At 46.3% G+C, this 18,573-nt stretch overlaps 2 protein-coding genes across 5 annotated transcripts in view; one reads left to right on the top strand and one right to left on the bottom strand.

Annotated features, from left to right (window-relative positions):
• Positions 1 to 18,573, top strand: part of CDK5RAP1 (CDK5 regulatory subunit associated protein 1) — a 194,064-nt gene that overhangs the window by 158,937 nt on the left and 16,554 nt on the right. The gene's annotated exons all lie outside the window — the stretch shown is intronic.
• On the bottom strand, positions 343 to 9,010 carry BPIFA3 (BPI fold containing family A member 3). Its single transcript, XM_003983615.5, has 7 exons — positions 8,681 to 9,010; positions 5,612 to 5,762; positions 3,653 to 3,760; positions 2,869 to 3,018; positions 1,542 to 1,626; positions 1,062 to 1,125; positions 343 to 561 (listed from the first exon to the last, which is right to left on the bottom strand). Exons 1-7 carry the CDS (start codon positions 8,793 to 8,795, stop codon positions 527 to 529), a joined length of 708 nt encoding a protein of 235 aa, XP_003983664.1. The 5' UTR covers positions 8,796 to 9,010; the 3' UTR covers positions 343 to 526.

The raw sequence follows: 18,573 nt of genomic DNA on the forward strand, positions 1-18,573 counted from the left end.
GATTCGAACTCAGATCTGTTCGGTGCCAACGTTTATGATTTTCCACTGTGTCAGCCTTTCTCTCCACTCCGTTGGAGCCTGGCAAAGTGCTTGGCACATAGTAGGCACTCAACAAATATGGCTCGAGTGAGTGATGGAATGGGAAATCTCAACAGGGCCCTCCCTGCATTGATAAGTAAATCTCCAGATGGGCTTTTGGCTGCAAATTACAGGAAAAGAAAGTGATTTCTCTGCTATTTCTGGGCTCATGAGCAAACCCAGGCATATTTAGTCTCAGGATGGACCTTCATCAAGTCTGACTTGTGGAACTCTAACCTCAGGACCCAGGAAAGGGAAACTCTGTACCCTTCAGAGCTAGAGTTTATTAGGGACAGGACAGGACTCTGCAGGGCCTGTGGTAAAGGATTTTGGGGTCGTGGAAGCCCCACTCTGAGGGAGGCTTAAGATCTCAACATGTAGAATCTCCTGATTATCAGTAGGTAGCTGGAGGACACTCCAAGTCTGGCACATGGAAGCTTGGCTGGACTCACAGTTGGTTGAATTTATGAGCAACAGCCTGTTCTGTAAGGAGAAGACACAAGATCAGTCACCAGGGTGACTGCCTGTTCAACCCCCGAATGGGACTCCCATCCATCCAAGCCGAGCAAGGGCCAGTGCCTGAGGCATTTGCGTTAAAACTCTTTCCAAATGGTACGCAGTTAGGCGCTTCTTGTTGGCTTCCCGGGGACTGTGTCTGTCTGTCTACAGATGGAGGGTGGTCTCAGGTTTGGGGTGGGGCCAGCGGTCCCTGAAGGACTGAGTGGAGATCTTGGGAGGAGTTACAGTTTCTGGTGGTCTGGAGATTCTGGTGACTTGGCAGGGCCCAGTCTTCTTGGTAGGGGTGCCCTCTGCTGTCCTAGCTCTCTCGGGAGACCGTAACGGTCATTATCATATGGTCACCTCTAAGTGTCCTCAGGGCACATGCAGACACCCCCCAGCAGGCCTCCCTGGGAGCTCCCCCCTGGGCGCCTCTCTACTTGCCCACCCTGAGTCCTCCTCCCTGGACAGACGCAGACACTCACCCATGAGGCTTTTTAACAGTTTCACGTCCAACTGTCTGAGGATTTCGCTGATCAGAGGACACACCTGGGCCACCAGCATAGAGACAAGGGTCAGGCTGGGGGCTAGGAGAAGGAAGCTAGAGAGCCTGTGGCTGGAGCCTTAGACTCCACTGGATTTCCACAAGGAATCATGGCAGCAAGGGCAGCTCCCTTGTGCTGAGCGCCAACTAGAGGCCACGCACGGCACTTAGAAGTGTGCCTGAATCCTCATGATGACTCCATGAGATGGGGACTGTGATGGTTCCCATGCTACAGATGGGGAAACTGAGGTGTGGGGAGGCTAAGTCACTTGCCAAGGATACACAGCCAGCAGATGACAAAACTGAGATTTTTCAGGTTCTGAAGCCCAAGATTTGAAACTCTTTTCTGAATTGCCAGTATATACGTCCTGACCCTCAGACTCAAAGATACCCAAGGGGAAAATATTTTTCTCAAACTTACCTGACTTTCTACCAGGTGCGGGGTCACTTTTACCAGGTTCTCCCTGAAGTGGCGGAGAAAATGTTTCATCTTTGGTGAGATATCTCTGGAAAGAGAGGTAGATGTGTAGAACAGAACAGAGAAATCTCTGCAGTCCCAGTGCTGGGGCTGACTGCTTGAGTACACCCTACACAGACATTTAATCATCGGCCAGCCCTCTACAAGAAGCATCACTGTTAGCAGTAGTTGAGGGGGCAACACAGAGAGGTGATGTGACTTGCCCAAGGTCACACAGCTAGTTGGTGCTGACTGGATTAGAACCAGGTCAGGAGAGCACCAGAGTTCAGTCCTTCCCCTGCACTGTCCTAGCCATGAATGCCCTGCGTGATTTAGGCATTCAGTGAATGTCTGATGAATAAATGAATGAACACCCACTGATGACCTGGTTGCTTTCAGCATTCTGGAATTACAGAGAGAAGTCACACCCACATATTGCCCTCAAGGGACTCATAGTCTGCTGAGGTTGACAGAGTTGGTCAGCCAGTATATAGGTCTATTATACACTCTATTAATAGATGCACCATATAAATAGCTCTATTTTTTTTTTCTCTGTCTGGTTCCCTACTGTATGGCTAACATCAAGTATGCCATGTCTGGCACCTAGTAAGTTCTCAGTAAATATTTGTTGAATGAATAAGTGATGAGGAGGAGTTCTTGAGAGAAGGGAAGGGCATTCCAGGTGAAAGGATCAGCATGTGCAAAGGCAGGGTGGTATGCAAATATATGGCATGTTGATGGAGAGGTGGGGCCTTCATTGACACGAGAGGGCAAAGGGCTGCAGAGTGGGGCAGGCGAGAGCACGAGGAGGGCCCTGACTGACATCTAGGGGTCTGCTCTTCATTCAGAGGGCTTTGGAGAACACCTGGAGGGTTTGGAGCAGGGGCACATTTCTGTGCTAGAAAGTTATTTCTGCTGCAGGGGCAGAATGCAGTGAAGGAGGTGAGGTCTGAGTCAGGGAGTGTCAGCGTGGCTCCTGCAGGGGTCCAGGAAGTGGTCTATGAGCGGGAGCAGTGGCTGAGGGATGGAGAGAGAGGGAACAAGCAGGGGCTGCCAGAAGGTCATTGATGGGAGCCAGGGAGGATGGGCTGCGGGGTGTGGGGAAAGAGGAAAGGTCCCTCCTGGAGGGTGGCCGCGCCATCACTGGGATGCTGGCTCAGGAAGAGAAGTCGATCCTAGGGAAATGGTGAGATCTATTTTGGGCTCACCCAGGAGGTGTTGGAGACATGTGGTCGCACCTAGGGGGGGTTGGGAAGGGGCCTGGCCTTGGGGAGGGCAGCTGGGACCTTACTCAGTTAGAACTGTTGTGTAGATGCTGCTTTGCTCCACACCGCAACTGCCTATCGCCAGATCCCTCCGGCCAAATTCGTCTTTCTCCAGCCAGAACTCCATAACGAGGTTCATGCATACGTGTATCTTTATGATCTTGTTATTGAAGGACCTGGGGACAAGAGAGAGGAGGAGAAGAGAAAGGGCCAGGGATGGAGGAGGAGGTGGAACAGCCAACACCAAGAGAAGAGTGACCCTTTCAACAACTTTTTCAACAACTACTCCTGTGGCCGGCGACAAAGGAGAAAATGCTGTCAGACAGAGTGGCTTCTGAAAGTTCTTTAACTTGACCGGCTTAGGGGCCTTTGGAAATTCAGAAGTTGAGAGTTAGTCTTATTAAAAAAAACCTTTACCGTTTAGCTGTGGCCTCCCTTTTCTTGGGGGCAGCTGATGTTAAAGGATACTCTGACAGACGGAGGGAGGGGTGATGATAGAAATAAAATGTTTCTCTCTTTTCTTTCGAATCAGTGTCATGAACTCACATAGGTTTAAATGAGCAAATGACCTGCCTCCACTGACCAGGAATTGCCATCCACATTTCAGCTGAAGAAACCAAGGCTCAGAGGTGTGAGGTGACTTGCCCCAGGTCACACAGCAAGTGAGTTCAGAAACCAGGATTTGAACCAGGTTGGAGTCAGAAAGATCTGGGTTCCTTAGGTTGCCAAATTCCACCCTTCCCCGACCAGCTCCCAGATTCCCGCTGGGGAGGAACAGCGCCCCACCGCCCCTGCTGAGGTATGACTCACAGTCTCAAGTCAATGTCAAATTCAAGTGAGATGTTGGCCGAGAACCACTCCTTGTGGAAAGACATCCGGATCCCACCATAGTCCAGCTGAATGTTGGTGACGTTGGCGCTACACAAGGAGAGAGCAGAGGCCCTTCAAGGGTAAGGAAATCTGGACATCAGGACCTTAGGCTGACAAACAGTGGGCTTTGGAGTCAGATCCTTTTAAAGATGGTTGGAGGGCAAGAGCCACGTGTAGGAGCCCTGGCCTGCAAGCTGTCCCTGAGGGCCCTCAACAGTTCCACACAACAAATGTGTACGACCCACAGCCAACTGCAGATCCAAATCCTGGGACTGTTCTCAGACCCAGCAGCTGCCTCCCAGCACAGCGCCCCGCTGTCTGCCCAGGTGCCCAGGCCCAAGGCCTGGGAGCCGCCTCTGCCTTCCCTCCATCTCTCACCTTCACCTTCAACTCATCTGCGAATCACACTGGCTCTGCTTACAAAATATACCTGGGATCTGGCAACTTCTCATTACTTCTGTCCCTTTCCTCTGGTCCAGGTCACCATCACTTCTTGCCTGGAGATGCTCTAGTTTCTCTCTGAGTTCCTTGCCATGAACTGGGCCTCTCTACGAACTCTTCTCCACACGGCAGCCGATAGGCAGCCCTGTTACTTAACATTCTGCCTGGGTTTCTCGCTGCTCTTGGAATAAAACCCAAGCTCCATACCATGGCCTCTAAGACCTGCAGGGTCTGGCCCCACCTGCCTCCACAGCCACATCTTCTACTCCCGTCCCCCCCCCCCCCCCCCGCCTTGCTCACCCACCACACAGGACTTTTTCTCTTCTTCTGACACACCGGTCTCTTTCCTTCCTCAGGGCCTTTGCACTTACTGCCATATCCTTCATGTCGCTTGCTTCCTTCTCTTCATTCTTCCTAAGGATTATCTCTTGAGCAAGGTCTTCCTGATCAGCCCCTCACTGTCACCCCTTACCTTGCTGAAGTTGTCTTCCTAACATGTCCGTCTCCCTGAAATTAGCTATTTCCTTTTGTGCCTCATCTCACTAACTAGGATGTAGGATCCAAAAAGGCAGTGACCATGTGTCTTGTTTATGGCCATATTGCAAGCACCCAGCCCAGGTCCTGGTACATGGTAGGTGCTCAATGAATTCTTGTAACAACTAGGAAGGGAATGAAAGAAGGGAGGTGGTTGTGGACACACATCAGGGGAAACCCTGCTGGCTCCTTACAATGGCGAGAGTGAGGGACTGAATCAGGGAGACGGAGGCTCAGGGGCCCAGCCAGCTGGAACCGCAGTGGAGCGGCTGGGAGCCTGGGAGGCTGAGGAGGCAGCGTCCCTCTAGAGGAAGGAGGGAAACTGCAGGTGAGCAGCCCAGGCCAGCTCTGCTGGGTTAATCGGAGGGCCTGCTGCCTCTGCATCCACTATGTGCGGCAGAGAAGGCTCCCAGCTCCCGAGGCAGGGACAGTTATTATGCCCATTTCACTGATGAGGGCTTAAGGCTGCAGCTCAGAGACCTCAAACACCTTGCCAAGAGTCACACAGCCGTCAACAGTAGAGTGGGGTTCAAATGTCTGACTCTAGACCTGGGTTCCTTTGGCACCCCAGATGTTTGTCCAGGCTGTGCTCTGGGTACCCACGTTATAGACGAGGCTGGAGTGGTCCCACAATTTCCCTAAGGTTGGTGGCAGCCCCAGGATTTAAACGCAGAAGCTTTTATTCCTAAAACTTTGCTTTCATTATCCTGCTTTAATTATGCTCCCTCCCCAGTGGTTCCTCGTAGTGCCCTCTCCCACCACCCCCCCACCCCCCCACCGTTCCTTGTATTGGACCTTTTATCCCCTCCTTCCAATCTTCCTTCTTTCCCTCTTCACAGCCTTGTGCTTTCATCCCCTCGGCTCTGCCCTCTGACCCAGAGTTTCCTAGAGTCCCAGGGCCAGGGGCGGGGTTCAGGGCCTCACCTGCTTTCTTGCTGTTGCTGGAGGCTCATGCTGCTGATTAGCCAGCCCACCATCCCTGGGGCCATCTGCCCCGAGGCATTCAGACTTTCCATGAGGCGGATGTTCTGGATTCGGCCCTCTGCGTTGTGCTTCATGAGGCCCTGGGCAATAACTGGAAATGGACAAGGGACCAGTGACACTGCAAGTCAAGGGGCCTACGTTGCAGGCTGGGGCATCCACTTCTTGCTGAGTGATCGGTGCTTGTCACCCTCCAACTCCACTCTCCACACTGAAACCCATACTCCTCATCTGGGACCCTGTGCTTTGCAGGGTTGATGGGACACACATGCAGTGGGTCTGACAGGTAATAGCTGCTCTGACGAGATGATAGTAGTTGAAAGTTCGCCCAGTGTTCTATCTCTGAATCTGGAACAGAGAACCTGACGTACGGGATGTACATCACAGCAAATGTTGGTTGAAGAGAAAAACAGGTGGGTAAATAAGAAGAGAATAAATGTAATTTTTCCCACACTGTGTCCAGAACAAGCTGCAGGACTATGTGGAGCTACCAGCAGAAAAGAATGAATTCCAAAAAGGAAGGGGATTTTAAAAGTGATGGGCATGCTTCAGTCCTGCCTATCACCGCTAGACTCTCCTGCCCAGGATTGGGCCCAGCTCTGATGAACCTCAGAGGGTACACAGGACACATTTATTTCACTTGCTTGACCCTCCCTGTGGTCAGAACCCACACTGCAGAGCAGCAGAAACCATGGTTCCACCTCACTCTCCTCCCTCCAGCTCCCAGACCCCCTTTCAGTATCCCATGTTTCTGTTGTCACCTGCAAAGAGAAAGTGTGTTTGGAGTCATAGATCTGGGTTCAAATCCTGGGTCTGTCACCTTCCTGAGTCCTGATTTCCTCACTAGTATAACAGAGGCAGTAATAATACCCATCTCACAGGATTCTTGTAAGGAATATTGAGATAATTTATCCAAACAAGAATATTATTGAGCATCTATTGGGTATCAGGCCTTGCGGTACACAATAAAGACACAAACCAGTTTTCTGTCTAATAAGAGAGACATACATTGACCACATAGTTTCAAAGATAGAGTGATAGTATAGGTATGTCTAGAACTCTTATCAGTTCTTGGTTAATGATGATGGCGACACTTGGAAATTTGTGACCAGTACACATTAGTAGTCACCAGTCCAATATCCATCCATCCATCCATCCATCCATCCATCCATCCATCCTCCATCTAGCCATCTGTCCAATATCCACCCATCTATTCATCTATCCATCCTCCCATTCATCTATCCTATCATTCTCATCTGAACCTTGTTCAGATTCATGCTCTCTCTCCAATTCCTGATCCAGATTAAAGCCTTTGATTATCTGAACCATCATTGCCTGGTAACTCTTTCAGGTTTAAAGTGGGCATATCACCCAAGTTGGCCCTATCAATCAGGCTAAACAGAAGATCTTGTTTCCTGTTAGAGGGGAAGTTTCGTTCCTTGTCTCCTATTGGAAGGGAGCAAGGCAGGCTGTAGCTCTGATGGCCACTGGCCACCATTTTCCTGCCACACTGGGAACTAGTGGCCTGAGGATGAAACTATGCTGATAGCAGAGCTAAAAAAAAAAAAAAAAAAAAAATTGGACAAAATCCAGTTCTGAATGGCACCTTTGAGTTGCTGATTGAATCATACCTGGAGCTTGTCCTACCTATGATTTTTGGTTCTGTGACATTTTTTTTCCATTGTTTTGGCCATATTGAGTTGGGTTTTCTATTATGTGCAGCTAAATACTCTGATAGGAGAGGTGGTTATAGTGATAAATATATTCACAGTGGAAAAAGCACTTGGCACGTGCTTTCCTTTGTTTAAATCTCAAAAGCAGCCCCATGAAATACCATTCTAACTGCACCCATTGTAACCATGACGATGCCTAGGCCCACAAATACACGTGGTATATATTTCCTAATGTAATGAAATGGATACATTTGTGGCAATCCATAAAATACCAAGTTGTGATGAGGGAAATGGGAAATACTGATTATCTAGAACCATTAGGAAATAGAAATAGTAGTTGAAGATTTCATTCCCCAAAAGTTTTTGATCTGGATGGTTTTGGGGAAGAGTTTTACCGAACTCTGTAAAGAGATAATTGTGAAAGAAAACAGAAAAAGAAGATGCAAAATTCATTTTATGAGGCTAGTACAACTTGCCTACCTTCAAGAAAAGCACCAGGAAAGAAAGTTACACAACACTTTCATGTATGAAAACTTTGCTAACATCCTGTAAAATTATTAGCTAATAAATCAGATAGCTAGTAGTACATTAGCTCTCTATAACTACATTACATTACATTATAAAGTATATTTTTAGTATGATACATTATAATACATTCTATTACATTATAAAAAATAGTACAGCATAAATATATCATTATGGTAAGTTATAAAAAATATCATATTTATTCCAGAAATGGGTATATCCCAGAGAAATTCTTCCACAGCTCCTAACAGGGATACATGCGTGAGCACATGAACAAGGATGTTCATCTCACTGTAGTTTAAAACAGTGGGGAGTTAGAGTCAAGTGTCCATCCCTAGGGAAATGGCCGCCTGATGGTGAAGTGGATGAATCTCATGGACTTGTAAGTACCAGCCTGAAGCAACAGATGTCAACAGCACAGCATCCAGTGAAAGCAATAAAGAACAACAAGATCTACATGGCAGTACCATTTATGCCAATCAAAACACTGCACGTTTTATAAGGACATGAGCATATGTAAACAAATATTAAACACACCACAGGGCCTGCCAAGGAAGAGGGGATGGGAGTGAGAATAAGAGGTAAAGGGGAAACTGACAAAATAAAACACAAGAGGACCTTCATAGTAACAATGATGTGCTATGAACTGGCATATGATCAACTGAACCTCAGTTTTCTGTACTTACAGGTCTAAGAGAAAAAGGAAGAAAAGAGGATGACTGACCCGAGGTCACCCAGCAAGTCAGTGGTGGGTCCCAGATGACGCCTCCCCCACCCACCCTGTGACAGTAGGCAGAGCATGGGTTGAACTTACTTCTTGCCAGAGCTGGTTTGCTGTCCACATGGGCTTTGGCCAGGCCCTGCTTGTGCAGTGCTGAGGGCAAAGACAGCAAGCTGAGGAGAACTAGGAGCCTCCAGATTGGGCACATCTCAGGTTCTGGGACTTGTGGGTGTCAAGAAGGGTCAGAAGGTACCCAGATGGGTGGCTGTGGGGGTGGCTGCCTGAATGAGTGGACTCATGGTTTCCTGTGGAAAGATGACACCAGAGTTATCCCTGAGCATGCCGTGGGGAGGTGTTGTGATGGGCTCTGGCAGCTGCCACTGGGATTTGCTCCCATGGTGAGGGCAGAAGGTGGAACCCTGTGGGGAGGGCCAGAGATCCAGAGGGGGACCTTGTTGCTTGGATACGCCCAGGAGAGCCCACTGTTGGGTCATCCAGCAGGAGTTGTCTCCCAGACCCTGCGCAGGCTGGATCTTGGGGATTCTACAGTAAGTGAATGAATGAATGAGTGACTGAGGATGACTAATTTCAGGCTCTCCAATTGGACTAGGACTTATTTTAGTGTTTATTAATTTTGAGAGAGAGAGAGAGAGAGAGAGAGGGAGAGAGAGAGTGAGTATGAGTGGGGGAGGAGCAGAGAGAGAGAGTCCTAAGCAGGCTCGGCACTGTCAGTGCAGAGCCAGAGATGGGGCTTGATCCATGAACTGTGAGATAATGACCTGAGCTGAAATCAAGAGTCAGATGCTTAACCAACTGAACCACCCAGGCTCCCCTGGACTAGAACTTTCTCAAGGGCAAGATCATTCACAATGCCTACCATGATGCTTGCTTGCTAGGAATTGAGGGTTAACGAATGTTTGTTGAGTGACTGAATGACTAAATACATGAATGAGTGAGAATGGCTGATCTTTAAACCCCCTATCAAGTTATAAAGGCAGGGTGTGAGTCCAATGCCTCCCATGTTTACCGCATGGTAGTTACTAATGTTTGTTAAATGATAAGAATGAATGAATGATTGGATGGATGGATGGTTTATGGATAAGATTTATAGGAGAGGGACAGAGAGCCTGTCTCTTATTTCATTGTTCTGAAGTTGGGAGTCAGAGAGAATTCAGCACAAATCCTCCTGTCCTCAACATCTCAAGAAATGGCACCATAATCCATCCAGTTGCTCTGGCCCCAGCCCTTGGAGTCCCTCTTAACTAATCTTTCCTCATGACCCACTATCCATCTGTCCTGTCAACACTTCCAGAATCTGACCACATCTAATAACTCCTTCTCAGCCACCATTACATTGGCCTGGATTATCGCATGGGGATCCCTACCTGAATTCGTGGCTTTTTTCCTTGTCCACCCACAATCTGTTTTGCACACAACAGCGTGCCTAACCATTTCAAGACATTAATCAGATCACAGCCCTCCTCTGCTCAAAACTTCTAAAGCTTCCCACTGCTCACAGAGCAAATGTCAAACTCCATGCAATGCCTCGCAGGTCCTGCAGGGTCCCTTGGTGTTTGTTCTCTCTGACCTTACCTCTTAACACTCTGTCCCTCATCTGCTTCCACTCCTGGCAGCCACACAGGCCTGGGGTTGGGGGGGGTTGCGGGGCATGGTCTGGGTCCCACAATTCAGCTGCTGTGAAATCCCAAGACAAAGGTACTCTTGACTTCCTGTGCTCCGCAACCCCCCCCCCCCCCCGAGAATGTTCAGGGTCCTTTGCAAATCTCATGAAGCCCTGGGGCCGTCCTTGGGCACTTCACATCCAGTTTTGTAAGAGATCATAACTAAAGCATTCGTTCAGGGTGATGGCTTTCCGGAATTGATGTCCTCTTGCAGGGCTCACGCTCCCCTTGGGGATGTTTGTAGAATATCAGTTACCTCAAAATGTACTTTTCCAGTCTTCCTGATCTTGTGTAACCAGTTGGGATTTTGTTATTTTTTTGTCAAGAAAATTGGAGAAGAGTGGGCACCGTTGGGAGGAACAAACCTGTTGTCCTTGGCTCTTTGAAGGTCTGAACTTGGGAGTGGGGAGGGCTGTCAGTCCTGCCCCATTGCAGGATGTGGTGCTCAGGGCCACTGAGTCTAAAGAAATGAGCAGGTGAAGGATGTAGACTTTCCAAGCCTGGTGCATGACAAGGGAGCAGAAAGGCACCGCTCTGGGACGAGCCCTGGATTTCCTTGTCCTCGTGGTGCTCCCGTACCTGGCGGGGGGTGGGGGGTGGGGACACCAGACAAGTGGGGAGGGGGGTTATCACAAAAATGACCTCCCTGAGGAGACAGAGTGGAATTTAAGGGGAAGCCTACAAGTTAGCTGGTGTCGTGTTTCCTCTTCCCCCACGGCCTGCCTTCCTGCCCCAGGCAGCTACCTCTAGGGATGGTGCCACTGACGTTTATTTGGTGGGCCTCATTCACTGTGCTAAGCCTGCTCCATGTGTGATCTCATTCCACACGTGAGGGGTTGGGGACATAGAGAAACCCAGAGGCCTACAGAGCTCTGGGCTGGGACCAGGACGAGCTGCCACCTGGCAGGCTCTCTGGCTCTCTGTCCCTGCCCAGAGGAGTAAGAGGCTTCCTTTGGAAGGTGGAGCTGCTGGCTGCCCCAAACCTCATCTAGTAGCCCTTTCCTTTACTATTTCAAATCACTTGCTTTAGAACAAGCTTCTTTACCTTTTTGGGGGGCATTTCAAAATGTGATGACAACTTTGGTTTGTCCAGAAAAAATAATGTAAAAACTGGTTAAAAAATGTTGCTGATAGTAGCAGGATTTCCATCACCCTCTTAAGCCGTGACCATTGACACAAGTTAAAACCCCTGCTCTCCTGGTAACTGGCTTTCAAGGAGTTTGACTTGGATAAAATTTATTTATTCAGTCAACCATTACTTCCTGTGGGCCTACAATGTGCCAGGCACTGTGCTTGGCTCTAGGCAATAACAGACACACAGCTTCTCTAGAGACTTATAGTCTGGGGAGAGAATCAGAATAAGACAAAATAAACAATACATGGAATAATTACAAATTGTATACCAAGGGGGGAAGTTTGGGTGAGATTGAGAATAGGAGGGAGGCCACTTTGAGCAATGAGTAGGGAAGGTCTCTCAAGAAGGTGACATTTGAGCTGAGTCCAGGAGGAGACAGAGCCTGCATTGGGTGTAGATGGAGGAACGACACATTTGGCAGATAGTACTGTAAGGTCAAAGGGCCTGAGATGAGAAAGGGCTCAGCAGATTGGAGGAACAAAGGAAAATGGGTGTGGCTGGGTCTACTGGGTTAGAAATTGGTGCCCAGGTGCCCAGGCTCACGTCCATGGCTCTAGGGAGGGGGTGTCCAGCATGACAAGGAGGCAGGAGTTTCCCCTGGCTGAACCAAGGGCCAAGCAGGCTTTTGCACGTGAGCGCCCTCCTATAGCTGGGTAAAGACATCCCCCTCCCTGCCAACTCCAGACTCCTCCCACAGCTGCTCTCTGGGCTCAAAGGCAGCTCCAGGTCCCCAGCCAAAGGCAGAATTCCTGAAACTCCAGGGGGCAGTAGAATGGGTGGAAGCAGAATGGTGGAAGTTTGCTGTACCTAACGAAGCAGGGTGGACTGGTTTGGTTTATTTTTTGGGAATCACTCTTCTGTGGAATGGAATTCACTATTCATGTAGGCATTCATTTATTCCACTTTTTGAAGAAATATATATTTTTAACATTCATAGAGGTCTACGACTGGAACTTTAACCCAAAGACAAATTTACTTGAAAAGGGTGTGGAAGGTAGGCAGGGAGTGTGGTGCCATCTGAATAGAACATCGGGATTGAAAAAGGATGATGAGGATGTCTCTTCTGGGTTCTGGAGTGGCGAAGTAGGGAAGGTGGAAAAGCTGGCGTTTCTGGTGCATTGCAGTGCTTTTGAGAGGACAAATGGGACTTGTAAAAATGCAGATTCCTGGGCCACCCCTGAGCAACTGAGTCAGCCTCTGGAGGTGGGACCTGGGAATAAGCTTCTGGGAGATTCTGCTGTACATGGTGCCTGAGAACCACTGAGCTGAAATAAGAATGATGATGCCATTTGCTGAGAGCTGACTGTGCTCAAGGGGCAGTCGAAGTGCTTTCCTTTAATTGCTTCTTTAATCCCCCGCACAGCCCTCTGAGGTAGGTACTGTTGTGATTGGCCCCCCTTTGCAGAGGCACAGAGAAGTTGAGTCAGATCCCTGAAGTCACCAGCCAGGGCAGGTGGGGCTGCGGCAGGAGCGAGGCAACCAGACCCACAGAAGGGAGGTCAGAGGAGCTGTCGCTCATTCCTCCTGGGCCTCCCCCTCCCACACCCCACTCTGCTCCCCAACACGATCCCACGGCCCTCACAGGCATTGCAAGGAGAGGCAGGAGGAACAGCAGCAGACTCCTATTTTGCCCCTACTCTGCGCCAGGCTCTGCTCTAGGCTTTTGGTAGCTTAATCTCATGAATCCAATAGCCCTGGAGGGTTGTGTTGTTATTGCCCCACCTCCCAGATGCAGAGCCTGAGGCACAGAGAGATGAACTCACTTGCCCGGGGACACGCACTGGTGAGTGTGGAGCCAGGATTCAAAGCCAGGCTGTCTGGCTCTGTAGGCTCTGTCTCGTCTCTGATAAATTCGCCCACAGCCCTTGCCCTTCAGCCTGTCAAAGATTGCCAGTGAGCTGGAGTTGACCTACCAGGGGGAGTGAAGACTGCAGGTCTCACCAAAACCATGAAGGCTCTGAACCACTAGGGGAACTGGCCCTGTGAAGCCTGGGGTCCTACCCAGTGGAGATGTTCTCAGGAGGAAAGGAGGGAGGCAGGCCATTCACAGTGACCAGCTATTCAGAGGCACGCCTGCCTTAAATGTCAGCCAGTGGGGAGGAGGAAATGGGCTTGAGTCCTTCTTAAAGTGCACATCCAACCTCAGTATCCATTGTAAGAAATTTGATCAGAAGGAGTCAACTAAAAACAAAGCAAGCAGAAGCAAGGAAGTGATAAAGGTTAGAATGGAAATTAATGAAATAAAAAAAAAATTAGAGAAAATCAGTGAAATCAGAAGCTGTTTCTTCCAGAAGATTAATACAATTGATAAAACTCTAATCAGGTAGATTCAGAAAAAGAGAGAGAAGATGCAAATGACCAGCATCAGGAATGAGAGGAATGACAGCATTCCAGACTTTACAGGTATTAAAAGGAAATAAGGAAATATTATGAATAACTTTATCTCAATTGATACTACAACATTTGGAGATGTGAATTGTGAGAACAGCAAAGGAAATTGGAAAAGAGGGAGGCATATATTTCCTAGGGCTTTCCTGTAGTCCTGCTGGACCAGCTGACTGGGGTCTGGGGTCTCTTTGGACCAGTTGTGATGGAAGGCCAATCCTGTTTACTTTATACATCTCTGCACTGTGTATTTTCATTTTTGTCTGTTTGTTTTTCCTTTTTTCCTCCATTCACCACACACTCACCACACCAAGCTCCTTGTGTTGAATGAAACCTCTGAGCCAAGATCAGTTGAATTTTTTTTCTTGCTGCTTCTAGGAACTTTTTTTTTTTTTTAAATAAATACACTCTAGAGGGTTTATAAGAGGTTTTAGGTTTATACATACACACACATATATATGTATATGTGATACACTCTAGAGGGTTTATAAGAGGTTTTAGGTTTATACATATATACACATACATATATATGTACACACACACACATATATAAGTATATATATATTTGGGTTCATTCAGGAAAACTGAACTTGGAAAAGCACAAACTACTAAAGCTTCTCAAGAAGAAATAAATATGGGAATGCAAGCTGGTGTAGCCACTCTGGAAAACAGTGTGGAATTTCTCAAAAAACTAAAAATAGAACTACTCTATGACCCAGAAATTTCACTACTAGGCATTTATCCAAGGGATACAGGTGTGCTGTTTCAAAGGGACACATGCACCCCCATGTTTATAGCAGCACTATCAACAATAGCCAAAGTATGGAAAGAGCCCAAATGTCCTTCGATGGATGAATAGATAAAGAAGATGTGGCATATCTTTCAATGGAGTATTACTCGGTAACCAAAAAGAATGAAATCTTGCCATTTGCAGCTATATGGTTGGAACTAGAGGGTATGCTGCTAAGCGGAATTAGTCAGATAAAGACAAATATCATATGACTTCACTCATATGAGGACTTTAAGAGACAAACAGATGAGCATAAGAGAAGGGAAACAAAAATAATATTAAAAACAGGGAGGGGGACAAAACAGAAGAGATTCATAAATCTGGAGAACAAACTGAGGGTTATTGGACGGGTTGTGGGAGGGGGGGTGGGCTAAATGGGTAAGGGGCACTAAGGAATCTACTTCTGAAATCATTGTTGCACTATATGCTAACTAATTTGGATGGAAATTTAAAAAAATAAAAAAATAAAACAAGTTAAAAAAAAGAAAAAAAAGAAGAAGAAGAAATAAATAACCTGAGAAGCCTTGTATCTATTAAAGATATTGAATTTGTGGATAAAAACCTTAGGACACAGAAACTCTAGGCCGAGATTGCTCCATACCAAACACCACATTATACCCAGCTATTCCAGAAAGTTGAAGAGGAGGGCGTACTTATTAAGTCCTTCTATGAAGGCAGCCTTACCCTAATACCAAACACAGACTAAGATCAATACTACAGACCAACATTTGTTATGACATAGAGACAGAAATCCTCAATAACATATTAGTGACTTCAACAGATTTAAATGTATAGAAAGGGTAATACATCATGACTATGTGGGGCTTTATCTCAAGAAATCAAGGTTGGTTTAGCATTTGACAATCAATGTAATACATCATATTACAAACTTGATAGATCAGATTTCATGTAGTCAATGAAGGATATCTAAGATTGCATGGTTATTTGATATCCCATGCTAAGGTATTCATCTCTACTAGGACTCAGTAGCAAGACAGGAGCTATTTTTCAAAGTTAAAGCAGTTATCTGCAGACTAGGATAGGGCATTTATCCAAAGCCCTAGAGATCTGTGCTGTGTTTCTCCTATTAGAGCTGCCAGTACATCCAGAAACATCCTCACTTGCCATAGATACTTTGAAAGTATAATTGGTTCTGCCTAGGTCATAAGGACAAAGTGGTAGAGAAGTTTGCACTGCTTGCTGGAAAGCCTTTTCTTGCTCTGATTCCTACTCAAACTGGTCCCTTAAGAGTTACTCAGTAAATGCATCAGAATAATACTTTTAATTGTGGTATATATTACCTTAAAAGTTTAAAAAAAATTAAAATGGCCAGTGAAACTTTGTGTCGTTTTGTAAGAATAAGCATTGCCATGGCACAACAATTTATTTTTAATCTTGGAAGGGATATCCTGGCATGCTCCAAACCATTGTACTTGCAGAAACTTCATCAAAGTGGTGGGAATGTGGGCTTTTATGAGATTGCATCTCATCTTCTTGCTTGTGTGTATTTTACTGATGCCTTTAAATTCTTGCTAATTCCTACTCCTCAAGTTTATCAGCATAATGTTAATAATGTATTGGACATATGTGATGCTCTGTGATGTCAATATGACCAAGATTTTTGTAAACTATATTATGGTAGAGAGCAGGATTGCTGAATAGCACTGAGAAAAACTATGAAGGTGTGCTGATAGCCCTGCCAGGTAAGGCAAGCCAATTCTGATGGCCCCTACATCTTGGAATAGAAGGAAAAATGTTTTCAAGGGCAATAGTGAATCCCAGGTGTCAGAGGCTGGATTGACTTTAAAGACAGTGAACAGTCTTGTTAAATGAGGATGGGATAAGTATTGTGAGTTGTTTTTTTTTTTTTTTCTAGTGTGTCCAGTTGGTTAGGCTACAGTCTCCAGTTATTTAATCAGATGCTAACCTAGGTGTTTCTCTGAAGGGAGTTTTCAGTCCATAATGAAATGACTTAATGTAAGGGATAGTATCCTAGATAATGCAGGTAGGATTAATTCAGTTAGTTGAGAGGACTTAAAAGCAATGCTGAGGGCAGAGAAGGAGAAAGGGGGAGAGAGAGAGAGAGAGAAGAGGGAGGAGGAGGAGGAGGAGGAAGGGAAAAAGAAGGAATATTTCCTGTGGACAGCAGCTTCAGTGCTTGATTTTCCCTTCCTGATAGCTTGACCTATGGATTTTGGTCTGACTTAGTCAACCCCCATATTCATGTAAGTTGATTCCTTCTCATCTCTCTCTTTGTCTCTCTCTCTCTGCATTAATCCTGACTGATACAAGTATCAGCATCTTTTTGACTCTCAAACTAAAACGATGGTCTCTGTCTCTCCAGTTCCCCAGTGGTGTAGTATTGCTTTGGTTTATTATCCTGTTACAAGAGAAAGCTCCAGGAGTTTCCACTTGGCCTTTCCTCTCCCGAAAGCTCTCCCTCCATGGATCACAGAGCCAAGTGGGGATTCTGCCAGTTGCGAATTATTTCTATTCCAATTAGACATTAAAGAATTGGAGAAATAATCACAGACTGGGTCTGTGTAATTATCAGGCCATTCTGAATCAAACTTATGCCAAAACTCCACTTATCATTTGACAAACACAAACCTGATTTGCTGGACCATAAAGGTATTTTGGGTTCCTGGAAAATAACATAAATTCAGAGATCCAGTATCTCATATCCCCAAAAGTTCCGGGTATTTTTACACAGTGCACTATGATTCTACTAAATGTCAACAGGCCAGTTTGGGAAATACTTGAAGGAAGATTTACAGCATATGCTGTGTCAATATTCCAGGATCCCTTGCCTCCCCTTCAATCAAGGGGTTCTTGATTCTGAACTGGCTTTTAACTGCAAATTGGGTGAAAGGCTCTTACTTTCAATTTTGGCAACCCAAGTCAAGTTTCTGGATTCCAAACTGGGAGATCCTCTTAATTAACATTTAGCAGGTGAACGATTTCCTTTCTAGGAAAACTGTGATCAATTAGCAATTGCCAAATACTCTGATTACCAATTCATCCTTGCTACCCATTACAATAAGCATGCCCTCTTGTTTCTGCCAGTTAAGCTCCACCACTTGCTCTCTGTTACTTGTATATCTCACTGTCCCCCATTGAAATCAGGGAATCCTTTTCAATGGCAGCATCTCCCAGATGTGGTGGCTCCCAGAAAACAGCCACCACAGATCTTTTCAAGGATGTGGGTACCCTTAACTAATGTAATTTTCAATATCTTAGTGAAGAGATTGTCCTTTGGACCCTCTCAGATGTAATTTGGGACATATGTGTTGGCAAAAGATCAATCCACTCCAACAGTCCAATCTCCCCAAGCCTTTAGATTAGTTACTTATATTGTACCTAGAAAGTTCTCAACCTTATTCAATGAAGGCCATTTTTTAAATGTTTTATTTTATATTAGAGAGAGAGAGAGAGAGAGAGAGAGAGAGAGAGAGGGAGAGGGAGAGAGAATCAGAAGCAGACTCCACGCTCCCAGCTGTCAGCACAGAGCCTGATGCGGGGCTTGAACTCATGAGCAGTGAGATTATGACCTGAGCCGAAGTCAGACACTAAATCAACTGAGCAACCTAGTCGCCCTGAATGAAGATCATTATTGAGTTCAATTTCCAATAACCAACACGGTAAACTATCAAAGCTATTTTTAACTATGTGATCTAATATTAAACCCAGAATCTTTGATAAAAGCACTCATCAATTAATTAGGAACAACCCAGTGTTATATTCTATCTTCCTTGGTCTAACATATTTAGAATCAATTGCTATACATATTCCTCATGTCTGCTGATATAAATCGGCAAAAAAGGTCATTATTTTGAGTATATAAGTTATTTTATCCTCTATTCTTGCTCGCCTGGAGCATGCTGAGGTTTGAACCTAGTTATGGGTCTAGTGACAACAAAGGGTGGTTGGGATGAGTTTTAAAGATCTTGGAGGAGAAACCCCATGGAACTGGGAAACAGACTTCTGAAGAAGG

This window comes from Felis catus, chromosome A3 (assembly GCF_018350175.1).
Source record: "Felis catus isolate Fca126 chromosome A3, F.catus_Fca126_mat1.0, whole genome shotgun sequence".
Taxonomy (NCBI): domain Eukaryota; kingdom Metazoa; phylum Chordata; class Mammalia; order Carnivora; family Felidae; genus Felis; species Felis catus.